Source organism: Saccostrea echinata, unplaced genomic scaffold (assembly GCF_033153115.1).
Source record: "Saccostrea echinata isolate AGI-Se365-2 ecotype Australia unplaced genomic scaffold, CSIRO_AGI_Sech_v1 ptg000054l, whole genome shotgun sequence".
In the NCBI taxonomy this organism is placed as follows: Eukaryota; Metazoa; Mollusca; class Bivalvia; order Ostreida; family Ostreidae; genus Saccostrea; species Saccostrea echinata.
The window spans coordinates 944,424-959,339 of record NW_026889803.1 but is presented as its reverse complement, the minus strand read 5'-3'; the positions used below and the strand labels follow the sequence as shown (position 1 = coordinate 959,339).

Sequence of the window (14,916 nt, the reverse complement as noted above, 5' to 3'; positions counted from 1 at the left end):
GTGTTCCGTTTTATTGTTAAACACATGTTGCAGTGTTTGTCAGAAATCGATGTGGAAGAAAAAAAAATGACATGCGCATCTGTATAGAGAACAACACCCTGAACTATGACGGGGTCCATGTGTTGCCTTACACAGGTAAGCTTAATTAAGACCTCCCTCGCCCACATATGAGAACAGAAGTGACCCGTTCCCAGGGCACGGTGTCGAAATGCTTGGATAATCTTGATTTTGATCGTACAAAAGCGAGTATTATGGTGAGAAAATTGAATGAACCATTGTGAGTTATCCAGTGTGTGACGATAGATTAGAAGACACCTGCTCCTAAAACTGTGACTTCAATAACAAAGAAATGATAGCATTTTGTATTATTAAATTCAAGGATGATAATAATCACAACTTGGACAGGTATTCTCTCTCTCTCTCTCTCTCTCTCTCGTTTCCTTGTGTTTTGTTCATGCGTTATATAAATTTTCTCCAATTGAATTGAAAAGATCAAATTGATATGCTTACGCTAACACTGAATATTTCCTGCACGAAATATAATTTTCTGATTGTAGAACAAATTTTGATCAAATTTCCATGGCAACTTGAATTTATCTGGGATTCACCTGTTGTGATCATTGATTTCTAAGGTAACACGATTTATTCCTATCATCTGTTGTTAAATATAAGGCTATTATCTATGGATGAACATGCTCTGACATTAGGTAAATAAGTAACAAACACGCCACTTGTAGTTATGATAATCCCGTAAAAGCTTAAAGTATTCATTGTCATGTATCGATTAGGATTAAATAATTCATGTTGGTTTGTCCGTTAAAGTCCATCAAGTGGTCAATGACGGAGCCAAAGTAGCTACAATCCACCTTCCTACCTATATATATGTGTACTACATACAGGTATTTCGTTTTTGCTTTGTTGAAAAAAGTCCAAGAATGCAATCAGTAGTAAAAGAACTATAGTATGGCTACTGTACATATGTTCTATTTTATGACGGAAATCAATTATTTTGTATAAATCTCACCGACATAAATCATTAAAAGATTTAAAGCAAGCTTATTTATCACGTTTTTTATCCTATGCTGAATCATCGTCACATCTGCTTGTTAAATATCTATAAATGTCCCCAAGGCTTTTCCTTTAGTTTTTTTTTTATTCAAATCAATTTCGTACCCCTACATGTCTTTAATGCTAATAAAAAATGTAGACCATACATTAATGGTGTTAAATGCTTGTAAACCCGCAATATTCCGATCGTTATGGGACATCTATACCAGAGAACTATTTGCTGGTGATATATGCCACAATGTTAACAGTAATATTGTCAGATCCCCCGCACACGATTTTGTTAACAAGGGACTCAAACAGAAAATCACAGTTCGCCTGCACATCTACTTGTATTCAAGTCTTCGAAAAAATGTATAATTAAACCTTTTTATTTTAATTTTTTTATTCAAATGATATTAAATATTGGATAAAGGACACTTCCTTGATAAGTATTGGATGCTCTCTCTCTCTCTCTCTCTCTCTCTCTCTCTCCAATGTTTATAGTTAATGGTTACATGTGGTTGCCAAGAAGTAATCCGAAAATCTTATTTGAAGTACAATGGGGTCTGCTATACAATTTTTTCCCCATAAGTAAAGCTTCAAAATTCTTCCCATGCCATCGATTATAACTTACAACTAAAAATTAAACATACATATTTCATTAAGCTTTAAGCGTATTTTTCAAACATATATATATTCTGAATAAAAAACTTTGCTATATGTACAGTTCATATTGACCTTACCCTTGTAGCACCTACGGCAGCGATTAGCACAAGCTTTTTTTTAAATATATACATAAAACACTGCATGTTCGTAAACAGTACTATCAAGATCTGAACATTTTAGATCTTAGCCGGAGGAGACAAATTGGGTTTTACATGGTAGTATGTGTTTTCAAAAAATCATGTGCGGGCCGTTTTTTGTTTTTTTTTTCTCGAATTGGTTAAGGTTCAAACTTTTATAGTACACGTTATTGTTTGTAATCAATTGGGCAATGAGATAGTGTAATAGTATTTGGGCAACAATACTCGAACCTTAAATTGGAATGAGTTCAAACTTAAGTATATCGTGTTGCCCATCATCTTATGGTATGTCATGATTTTGATTCAGATATTTTTAAAGTCAAGGTCGACGGGCAATAAGACACATAAATTAGGTGTAGCTTCGTAACTGAAGAATCCTTGATCAGTGTTGATTGGAGTTCTAACTTGAGCATGTTTTTGCTTTTGACAACGGTATATCATCATCTTGAAACGTAAAAAAAATCACTGACATGTATTGTGATTGAAGGATTGAAGGCATAACTCGGAAAAAGATGAGAGAAATCCGATTTAGTCCCAATCTGTATGAATAATTTTTTTCTATATTCATCGACCAAAAACTGTAAACCCGTTATCGTAAAGACCCCCCCCCCCCCACCACCACCACCACAAAAAAGTACTAGGAGCAATGCTTTGAAGAAAATCTGCGTTTTTACTGTAAATTATGACCAAAATCTGTGTATATTTTTATTCCATAATACTTTTTTTTTAATAAAAGCACATTTTACTCCAGGAAAATCAAGGAAATAACTATGAAGGTTATAATTCCTATTATAGAGGAAATTATCCTTCTGTTTCGATACTGTCAGCAAAATACACATCAAAACAAAAATGAATAAAAACAAAAATATCAAAATGAAATCTTCAAATGAAAAAGAATTAAGACTCCCTTATTTAGAGGAAGAAATTTACCAATCGATCAACATGCCTCGATTTTCTACGCCAGTTCCTGAAACAAAATTACATAGCTTGACAGTTTTTATTAAGCTACTGTTCATGACTATGAAATTGAAAATCCACTATATTGCTTGTTTACGTCCTGTTCCCCCTAACCCAGCCCATAAAAAAGACATATTGCAGAATATTATCGATAACTGATATGAAGAATTTCGTTTTTACACTTCAATAACTTTTCGTATCCATTATTTATATTAAATGTCATATCCTGTCTGAGGCAATACTTTTGCAATCATACTTTGATTGTATGCTATTATACTCTGTCGATACACCCGATCTAATTAATTAAGTCAATATCAAAATCGAAGACAATTATACAACTTATGGTTTACATACAGAAAAGGAACTATTTATACTTTATTACTCATTATTTTTTTTTAAAGTATCAAATTCTAATATTCCTGATTGGTGAGCTACAAGTCTGCAACCACATTTACTATTACCATAGATGTATATTCAATTTTGATAGGCTTATCTGGTTCCGGATTTTACAATGCTCTGGAGTGAAATCCAGATTAGACTAAAAGATATTCATATTTTAATGTCAACATATCGAGGAAGTAAAAAAGTCACGTATAATTTCCTCTTCTATTATGCACCATCACCATTGTATCCAGGTTTTGCTATCCAATAAAGTAAACGAAAGAAACACACCTAGTTCATACTCATAGCCTCAGTGTTGTGTGACTTCCCACTCGTATTGTACAATGCATCTATAAATTATGAATTAAGAATACACCAGACTTATCAATCTTTAAATTGTAATATTGAAACTTCAGGTAATGCATTACACACCTTACAAGATGCCCATTCAAAATATTGAACATATTTTGGTAAACAGAACGTCATTCGATTACATAAATTAAGAATTGGTTTGAACTTGAATAAATGTACAATCATCTACATTGTAAGTAACTTTCTAGTGTTACTGAAGTGCTTTCATAGTGGTTTGGTTGATATATATATTTTTTTGATTTATCCAGTTCTTCATACAAAACTCTGACAGAATGTAGTTCTCTGAATCTTTATGCATACATTTGTATGCTCCGTAGAAATCTTTGTATTTCTCCACTTAGTATGTTCATATGGTGAGATTAAAACTATCGAGCATTTTCTTAAACACTGACTATTTTGTGTGAGCGCAAAATAGAACTATACTTACAATATTTCAATAGAGAGAGAGAGAGAGATTATGGTTCACAAAATCTTTCAGAAATGGAAAACATTTTCCTTATCGTTCAGAATTTTCTATTTGAAAGATTTTAAATAAAATTATTTGTTATCCATTTATTTTTAAGATATATTACTTTGATCTGATCATTGTTTTAGTGGAAAAAAAATCTGTATGTGATCTGGCCCCCGGGATCATGAAGAATCTTAAGCTTAAGTCAAAATCTTTATATTTTACCAAGATGATGTAGAAGTCAAGCAGACCAAAATTTAAATATTTTTCAATATTGTTTTACAGAAGTGTAGTTATCTGCAAATTTAGAGAATAATTCAATAATTAATAAACATTTTTATTAGTCGATTGAAAATTTGACTTAAGTCAAAGTCTGTTTCATGATCCAGGGTCCTGGTATAAATGAGTGAGCTTAGTGTTTGTTTTATGTAAAAAATAAATTTTTTGAGATTTTTTTTCGATTCCACTTCAAGTGAGACTGTACACAATATGAAAACATTTTTCTGGATGTCTTATATACTAGTTAAAATATCTACATTGTCTCACTTGTTGTATTTGTAGAGAGCGGGATTAATATTTAAGCCTGTTGGCTTGTTTCTCAATGAAAGTTCTATTGTAATTGTTTTAGACGTGTTTGTAATTTTGTCAATAAGATATTGTTTAAACTAAACCAAATTTATTGTGTAGACAAATATATAAAATATTCATTGAAATCCTATATCCTTTTTCCAGATATCTATGTACATGTATTAGAGATAAAAAAAAGAAAAAGAAATATTAGATTTATATCAATAATTATATAACATTTCCTCCTGCTACAGTTGACTCGTTAATTATAAAATTATAATGTCGCATAATATGAACAGTATGTTTCTATACGCTTTCTCGTTCGTCGGGGGGGGGGGGGGGGGGGTTCACGATCCAAAAATTTAAATTAGAAAAAGTAACCTAAATATTTAATTCTAAACGATCCAAAAATTTAAAGTAGAAAAAGTAACCTAAATATTTAATTCTAAAGCATCCATAATAAAGTCGTGTCAAGCTAATGTGTTTCACAATGTAAAGCACAGGACTATCAGACTTTATCAGTTGAAGCATCGGGGTGTCTTGACTCAAATTCTTGATCTCCTTTTGTCATTATATGGCTATGTGTACACAACAGAGAATTAACTTCAAGTATGTTACAATAATTCAATAACTTTATTCCAATGTAGTTGAATCTGACATTGAGTTTGCATGTGTACATCATGTAGTTCGTGTAGAATTGGTGTAATAGGAACCCTAGCAGTGCACTGTATTTGTACAAAATTTTAAGAAAGAATTCAATGTAATATGACAGTATGCTTCTCTCTAATGAACATCAGCCAATTACTTCGACGACATCAAGTTTCTCTCTTTCTGTAAGCAAGTTAGAAGAGTCACGTCTGCATTAAAGTGGATAGAAGTGGGTTTCTCGAGGTGAAACAGATTTATCATTGTAATGCGGAATCTGCCAACGTATTCTACAGACAGAGAAAATCCTGATACAGAAGCAATCACACCATAATGGAAAGGGTGGAAAAATAAATGACCCGTCTACAATAACCAAATAAATCAAAATGCTAATGAATTTATCACTTCTATTGGTTAGCGAGAGAGCAAATGAAAACTGTATTTGAATACTAAATCGCCAGAAATCTTAGTTCGTCAAACGTTTTCATCCGCAATTGCTGCAAATGACAGAACGAGAACTTATCACTTCAGTTACTCAATCGTCAAAGAGAGAGAGAGAGAGTTTTTAGAAATCATTTTAATGAAATGTATAAGAATTAGTAAACTTCCTCTGTTTTCGGAAAGGGTCTTTTTAATTATATGTTCTTTTGATTTGTCCCAATGTCCTCTTATATGTATTGCATTCAATGACACGGCCATTTGAACGTTTAGAATATAAAAAAAAATGATAAAGTAAAAAAGTTAAAGGAACATTCAATAACTCGTCTGCTTTCGACTTGGTTCATTGAAGCAGTTTCCATTTCGACTGTCCTGTCCTGTGTTTACATATTTCCAAATAAGTACGATTAATCGGGCCGGAAGTGAGTTATCTGACAGGGTAATTGGATATTGTCAGGGAAGAATGGTGGGACTAAAACAATGTGATAATCATTATCCGACATACCGAGCCTATTGTCTATCAGTATCTCTTTGGAGGACAAATAGATCGATTTGTTGGACGAAAGGAAAACTCATTCGACACGCCCAATGAAGCCATCATGTGTTCCATAGGCTTATACAACCTGTAATATCAACTTCAAAATCAATGTGTTTTTCTCCTGTAGACTTTGATGTTTTTGAAGAAGTCCATTAATTAAAAATAAACAAGAAAGATATTTTAGTGGTATTTTTAATTTTTAAAAAAAAATTACATACCGTCCTTCAACATTGTAAAACATTTATTTCTCTTAATTATAGTGGACAAATAAATAAAGCAACGGGCTTAGGTACATTTAGATTCGTCTTGGTTCGTATCAAATTTTATTTTACATGTAATGAAACATTTTTAAACGATGTCATGTATAGTTTGAAATACTTCATTTAGTTTTATAATTTAAGTAGTTCCCCTTAAGGACATGCGATCGACATGCGCCTGCATACTAGTATTTCCTTTTACAAGTACATTTACTGTGTTATTCTGTTCAAACCCTCGGCAAGCGTTTACATATGACCAGTCGTGTTTCTGTCTAATTTAGAACGTTAGTCTTATAAGGTTCACAATTTGTAGATTTCATTATAGACCTACATGTAATATAAGCAAATAACGTGTGAAAGCAACAACCTATACTTGTTGAGATAAAAATCAAACAGCCATCTTGAAGTCTGATAAGATCAGAGCTGGCCCCAGGAGCAACGTAGAAAACATTTTTTGTATGTTTCTCTTTTTTAAAAAAAAGTCGTTACAAGAGTCTCAGAGATGTAAAAGAAATGAAGTAAGGACATATTTTGCACCATTTCCGTTGCGATAGAATGAAAAAGAAAGGAGGGAGAGACGTATTCATTGTATCTTCCTGCAATTTAAGTTTTGGAGAGGCTATTCTCTTCTCGTGATCAATCAATACTACCGATATTGCATGGTATTCATTCTTGTAATCAAGACCTCATAATTATTTACTTTCAGAAGAAGACAACTCTATGGCACCTTGGCTTGGCCTGAAGGATGAAGCGGCTAAGCATGACAACACCCGGATCCAGTGAACATTTAGCAGCATGCTTAATTATCTTGTGCCAGGCCCTAACTTTACGGGCTCTCTAAGGAAACTTATTCAGCGATTAGCGAACACTTTAATTCCAGCAGAGGTTCATGGCTTCGGGATCGATCTAGAAGCCATTATTGCATGAGGACTGTGCTTTTTTGACCTGGAATATGACTACAGGTCCCTTGCCATGGATCGTACTCACACCTTTGGCTGTTCTTACAGATTTACTTTCAGTCACCATCTTGTGTCATTACCGTTGTCATTTTCACGGGACCGATGTTGTTTTCATCTCCATTCTCGTCTGTATGGTGTTAAACGCCTTGGTGATTCCTCTTACTCCTTCGCTGTTGAATATAACCAACTCGGAATGGAATGAAAACTTGTGTAATTTCTTTGTATGGACTGCACTGACCACACGAATGGTCCAGGTGTCAAATTTGGCACTGTTATCTTTTCACTGGTCAAAAATACTCAGGACTTCAACAAAACGAATCAAAGTCAGCACGACTACCACTGTGAAGATAGTTGTTCCTATTTTCTGGGGCGTGGCCGCTGTTGTCGGACTGTTACCTGTAATTGGAGCAGTTCCTGACAATTTCAAAACCAAAAATGACTGCTTATTTTTGCTTTCCGACCTGGGTCTAGGTTTCCTGATATTTATGATGGTGTTCATTTTAACAATGACTTGCATCTCCCTTGTGTGTTCATTTGATTCCATTGCTCTCATTCACTATGCAAAGAAGATTGCATTTATCAAATACGGAGCAGGGAGGTTTTACTTACCGAGGAAAAACGATGGTCTAGCTGAAAATTACACCGTGCACGAGCGGTATGGACAGCTGAACTTTGCCGCCGATCTCTGTCGTCTGGTGACAATTGTGACGTGTTTCAGTTTCACTGTTAATCATTTACCATGTGTTGTAAGTATATACCCAACGCACAAGTCTTCGTAGAAAATATGCATAAATCTTCTATACTATGCTTATCATTGCTTTTTATTTTGGAGTGGATATTACCAAGTCCACCCACCTTAATTAAAATTTATAAAATTTTAGACGAACCACTTTGTAATATTACAAAATTAGAGTAGTTGTTTTTTAGTACTGGTCACATCTGAGCCGCCTAGTATTTTTCATCCCTTATGAAAATGAGAAGTTCCACAAGATGCTCCAGCATAAATTGTAAATTTGCAAATTGAGATTCATATTTCAGTAATTCCTCGTCCGATATCCTCAGGCCACCAGAACCAACTAATAGTCTTACTGGAGTAATGATATTAATGTCAAAGCCACCGAAAATCAGTGACAAATATCGTCGTGATACAAATTTTGTGGATATTACGGAGGGTAATGACATTCCCCAGCCATTAAGCTCTACTCTGACGAAGTCTTTTACTGAAATTAAACAAACCTCTTCTGGGAGTCGCGTGGCTTTGGGGGGAAAATTTACCCCTACCATTAGTTTCATTTGTATAATATTCTCTGATAATTGTATTATTACTACAAAGGATTTCAAAATGTCGTTCCAGATAGCATAAGGAGATTAAGTAAGAGAGGATATAAGGGTAAATCAATGGTGCTAGAGAGCAATAGGGAAAAAAAGGAAGGGTGTTGCTAACCATCACCATCTGTTTTTTAAGCAGTAAATTCCCAACGGGACATAAAAATGTTCGAGCAGAAAGTTATTTTTAATTTTCTAGAAGAGTAGATGTAGATGTTTTAGTGCTTAAGAAGAAAATAAATCTAAGGAACTCCGAAAGAAAGATCTCATGCAATAATTAAAATATTGATTACTTGTCATCTTTTTCTATATTTGGATTTCGTTGTGTTCATGTTTAGTTATCTGTTATTATACATTAACATCAAGGTGTTACCCTGAACAATTTATTGACATAAGAATTATATCCTATCCCATTATAACATTGACACCTCTAAGGATTTAAGGGTTTTTTTGTTTTGTTTTTGGGTTGTGTTTTTTTTGTTTCGTTTTTGTTTTGTTTTGTTGTTGTTGTTGCATAATCAAATCAAATTTCGAATTAAAAATGTTTCCTTAAAATTTTCAGCACTCAACACAATTTTGTTATACTGGTAATGCCCATAAATTTGACAAGACTTTAAAAATGTTGTTGTTATACTGATGCATGTACGTACTATTCTTAATTGTACCATTTTAAGAGTCGCTCCAAACGGAATTTATAATTTATATATGTTGGATACAATAACACAAATGTGTACGTATTTCTTTCTGTAGGTGATAGAATTTCTATACATGAGCATCGGAACAGATAGGGGATTATCAGAAGACTTGGTCACGTGGTTATCTCTGATCGAGGCTCTGGTGTTACCCTATTTCCTGTGGTTTGGGAGCAGACGATATAAGCACGCAATTACTTACGTCTTCAAAGTGCATATCTTACGTCGTGACCATGACAACGAAGAAAGTGAGTTGTATTCAGTCTCTGATAACAAATGCATCACTGCAGATCTATTACTTGTGATTCATAAAAAACGAAATCAGGTCCCGCCAGCATTATCTTATGTAATTGCCTACATTATAACTACAGGTAATTTAAGTGGCTTTGTCCGACCGGACTCTATATCATACACTTTTCCTATCAAAAGAGCGACTACTTTATGGGCCACTTTCGCATCAATTTATATTTAGTATTTACCCTTTACATAATTGCTATCAGAAACATGGTTGGATGGGTAAGCTATTATATTGATTCTGATAGAACATGGAGAAAAGTTGATCCCTTAGTTACTTAATGTAGTTGCTTTGCGCTGCTTTATGATTAATTTACATAACCAATCTGTTCAGTTGTTGAAGTATTTGCCCAGGAACATCATTCCTATCTGCTGGGGATGTAAAATAAACAAAAGGTCCTGTTTTGACTAATTAATCTTGTTTTGTTGGTTAGCTTCATATTGCATTGTGTGTTGTAACCTTTTTTATAACCATGTTAATATCTCTCTAGTGTTTCCTTGCTGATAGTTTATACAAGGGCATTTGTAATTTATCAAAATATATTTTTAAAACTTCAGATCCAGATTCATGCACGTTACAGTCTTTTACAAGAAAAATCAAAGATGTCCAAACATTGCCACGCAAAGTTCACGTTCCTAACAATCTATCACCATCTGAAAGAACAAGCAGAAGCTCATCCACAAGGGGGCGCCTCGGAGAATCTTCCATGGAGTTTAATATTCAAAACAAAGTTAGAGCTTGCAATTTAAGCAAAGTTAACGTTGATGTACATAGTAATGGCGGGTCAATAGATTCAAGAGATATGAGTCAATTTCACAGATCTGGGTCCTCGGGCTCACGAAACGATCAAGATAGAAAGAAAAATCTTCCATCGATATTTATTAATGATACTCTTAAGAGTGCTTCACCAAAACGTATGAATACGGAGGCAAAAAATGAAGTGGTTCTGGCCGCCCATAAATCTGAATCAGGAAGCATGCGTTCTATGTATTACATGTCTAGTGATTATCATCCAGACTGTCTTAATACTGACAGCTTACCCAGAATTCCAAGTAAGGGATATCAGGAATCGTACAGTAACCCCACCACAATCACCGACGGACGGATATACCTTGAAAGATACGGTTCCAATTCTTTTCCTCGACTGTACGAAGAATCCACAGGCATCTACTCTGGTTCATTTGGTAGTATTCCCAGAAAGAAGCCACCAAAAATGGGACTGCGAAGTAATTCTGGGAGCTCATCTAGTCTCTATCAAACACACTCACGGTCCTCGAGTGGAAATGTCTATATCTATGGTCATTCAAGATCGGCAAGTGGAACAATCTTTAAGTCCTCTAATATTACCTTACCTTCTACACACCAAATCCAAGTGAGGGGTCGTGTGGTTCCGCGACAATCAAGTGAGAGAAGCGAAAGTGAGGGAGTGGCTGGTCAATACTGTGAAAGCGACATTGATAATGTTCTAGAAAATAGTTCAATGCGCTCAGAGGAAATTCAGAATAAGCCTGTTGAAATTCACTCAGTGACTTTCATTGAAAGACCACAGATATTTTACGAGGGCGAAAAATTACGAAGACCATTGACACGACAAGAACAGTTTTATCCACATCAGAAAGATAAAGAACAATTATCGGATGAGAACGATTCTGGATGTATGGCAAACTGTGCAGAAGAACATTTTGAGTGTAACTTAAATATTCATAAACAATCAAATTCAGCTGCAACAATTGCATGTGAAAGTACTGATGCAGAGCTTGATGGATTTACAACAAGCGAACTCTTATCTTCACAACCTTATTCATATTTATCAAGTAACCGCAAAAATAAAAGACAAATTCAAAGTTCACGTCAACACAATAAATCCCGTTTGCCCTGGATAAATCCTGACTTACCAGATAGTGTCCCAGATCTGTTTGATAGGGAGAAATCAGTGGAATATGCATTCTTTAATAATCAATGTATTTCTTCATCAGAGAGTACGGGTATTTCTACTTCACCAAGATTCGACGAAAATACGGATCGCGGTTTTGAAGAAGCTTTAAATGCAAGTTACAATAGCAGGGAAAGCCTTTGTAGCTGTAATGGTGCTTATGTTGAATCTGTCTCAGAATGCACAGACATGGGAGAATTCTTTGATAATCACCAGTGTGATGATAGCTTTGAGTTCAAAACACAGGCCATCGTCTCTAGAATATCCCCGGCAAGTCTTACAGATCCTTTCTCCGAGCACGATGACTCGGTTTTCGCAGAATCAAAAGTAAGAGAAACTGGACTATACTTCTCAAAAGACAGGAAAGAAGGGAGTTGTCCTGATTCATCTCCATGGCCGAAGTCCACTAAAAATTCCAACTCTGTTGATCTTTCTTTCGAATCCAATTTCTCTAACGAGCGACAGGTTCCAGACGGTGTAGGTCCATACCAAGACATAGAGGCTGTGTATTTTTAAAGAGAGAGAGAAAAAAAAAAGAAAGATAGGGTGTGCTGAATTCCAAGAGCTATACTGAACAAAAAGTGTTAAAGATAATCGAATAACACTTCCATCATGTCTGTATTACATTCCACGTTTTTAAATTTTCTATGTTTTACACATTAAAAAGGGAGAGGACTCGTGTCACCTAAAGATCATGATGTTTAAGCTGAGATTTTTCTAAAAGACACTCCTAAATGCAATCCTGCAGCTGGTCTTGTTCGCTGCAAAAATGTATTTTTCTAAAATTGAATTTTTATATTTAAAACTTTGTTAAAGTATTGACCGGGTGCTTCCTCGTGCTTCTACCACCATACATTAAACCCTAATTGACCATTTTTATGAATGCTTAACCTTGAATACGATTAAAGTGGTTAATTTTGTAAATTTACACTGCAGAACCTAAAAATATGGCCAAATTAAAACAGAGAAAAAAGTAACTGAGCAATATCTTTTGAAAACTTTTTTAGTCCTACCGTTAGACTGTTAGTATAAAAGTTTGTCCGAATTCTATCTTTCAAAAAATTCAAAATGAAAGTTTTGGGTAAATGTTTATTTTCCCAGTTTTGAAATATAAAAAAGTTTAAAAACACACTTTTAAGGTGTTTTTTTTTTTTTTTTTTTTTTTTTGTATATTGAATTATGAAAGTATATGATAACTGTTTATAATGGTAGATCCTAAACCTTTTCACAGTATATATTTTCAATAATTGAAATACTCAGTACAAGAATACCTATGTCAAATCTTTACTATTGTTACAACAATCAAAAGTGTTCAGGTTTGCTTCAACTCTCTAATAAAGCTTACAGAGAAAAATCAGAAATAACTCATTATGTGTGTACTTGAATGCAACTTTATCGACAATCATCAACACTTGTATTATCACGTTGTTATATTTCATGTTATAATTCATTAAAAGCTAGAACACTACAATTTGAATTTGTTTGGTTACCTAGTAAGATTTGCCCTGAAAGTTATATCGAACGATTAAAGGTATGAACTGATATAAGAACAAGTCTACTCGCTATAATCATAGTAGAACAGATTCATTGTCACGAAGTTTTAGCAAATTAAAGGACGAGACTCCTCATTCAGAACGTCTATATAACCTGTTCTTCGCAGAAAATCATGTAATTTAGCTTGTAAGCTTAGCATTTACTTTCCCTATATTGATAGGAGAAAACCCATTAAAGTATGTCACCCGTCAGCTTTTGAGATAAGATCTGTCAGAACCTCTCACTTCAAAACTATTTATTAAAAATCAATTTTTATAACATATTTGAATTAAACAATGGAAATTATATAACATTCAATTTAAAAACTGGTCACAAAACATAAAGTAACGATTTGTGGGGAACCTTTTTTTTTTTTTTTTTTTTTTTTTTTTTAATTATTTTTTTTTTTGGTGGAAGCATATTTAAAAGAAAATTCTTCAAATCTACACATTTGTTAAACTTAATATCTTGGAACTTTAGTCGCACATATTTTTACTCAGAAATATTAAATATAAATTTCAATTAATGTTTTTAGAACAAATTTTACACATTCACTAAACAGACTTTGCCAACAAATGAAGATATATTGAAGAAATCAAGATAAAATTTATTTTTGGCCTGATAATTGCATATTTTGACCGAGATCTCAAAATTTACATCAATGGCCCCATCTTTTTCTTTCATTGTTTTAAAACAACACATACTTCCAGGCGATCAGCATTAAAGTCATAAGAAGTTTGATACAAAGCGATTAACCTTAGAGTAATAATTTAAGTGTAAAAAGGTCAAGTTAATTGTACCGTAAGATGCACACCGACCCCCAATTTTCTTTGTGATTTTGAGACATGCTATATGAGTACATATACTTATCAAAAGTATATTTCTCAAAAAACCCTTGATATAATTAATTTCACGAATGACATACCTTAACAAACTTATACCATTGGAATATTGCTTGACATAATTTTTTCCCTCCAATTCCATATTATTTAGAGTAAATTGTTTAGTATAACATATATCTTCTAAGGTCTCTTTTATTTATATATTGGAGCATTTTCGGATGAATTAAAGCCATTCACAATCTATCAGCACAATTCTTTGTTTAAAATAATAATCAATTCTTCATTTACGTGACTTAATGGCTCCTACAACAGTAAAATCGGCACTGTTGACTGAATGCATGTCCACATGTCCCTTACTCTTTGAACCTAGACTGTAATGGCTTCAAACTAAATACTTGTATATCTAAAAGAAAGTAAAAGAAGCTATAAAAATGGCGCGTAAATACGTTTTAGAACCAAAAATGTAGAACAAATCTTTATAAAATTAAGTAAATGCCAAAGTTGTTTTACCGCTTGCACAGAGGAGCAAATGACGCCGGATTTCATGGCGTTTAAAATACATCTATGTTATTGCGGGTTTCAAATATCAAAGCTTATAAATGCACTAAATCACCACTCAGATATAATTTTCAAAATATTTCCTTTAAATTTAAACCAAAAGGAAGAGGTCTTGGAAAAAATTATCAAATTCTGATCAAAGTCCTTATAACAGATTGGGAAATTGATGGAAAACAACTCTAAAAAAAATTCTTCCTTCCTCAAGAGAGCCATGATTTACATTATGATACACCCAATGCTTTAACTTTTAACTGACAATCACTTGTCATGAAGAAAATATGCCATGGAGAGACAATACAGAAATGCCTACGTCATCATTCTCCCT

The 14,916-nt window shown here is 33.6% G+C and overlaps 1 protein-coding gene across 2 annotated transcripts; it reads left to right on the top strand.

Moving 5' to 3' along the window:
- Nucleotides 1-31: 31 nt before the first annotated feature.
- LOC133171580 (uncharacterized) lies at nt 32-12,697 on the top strand. Of its 2 annotated transcripts, none has more exons than XM_061306350.1 (5): nt 32-135; nt 558-632; nt 7,160-8,158; nt 9,489-9,678; nt 10,283-12,697. In XM_061306350.1, the coding sequence occupies exons 3-5, from the start codon at nt 7,406-7,408 to the stop codon at nt 12,172-12,174; spliced, it is 2,835 nt and encodes a 944-aa protein (XP_061162334.1). In that variant the 5' UTR covers nt 32-135; nt 558-632; nt 7,160-7,405; the 3' UTR covers nt 12,175-12,697. The 2 variants fall into 2 exon arrangements, with proteins under 2 accessions (XP_061162334.1, XP_061162335.1); XM_061306351.1 differs by having other exon boundaries at nt 558-707.
- The last annotated feature ends 2,219 nt before the right edge of the window (nt 12,698-14,916 follow it).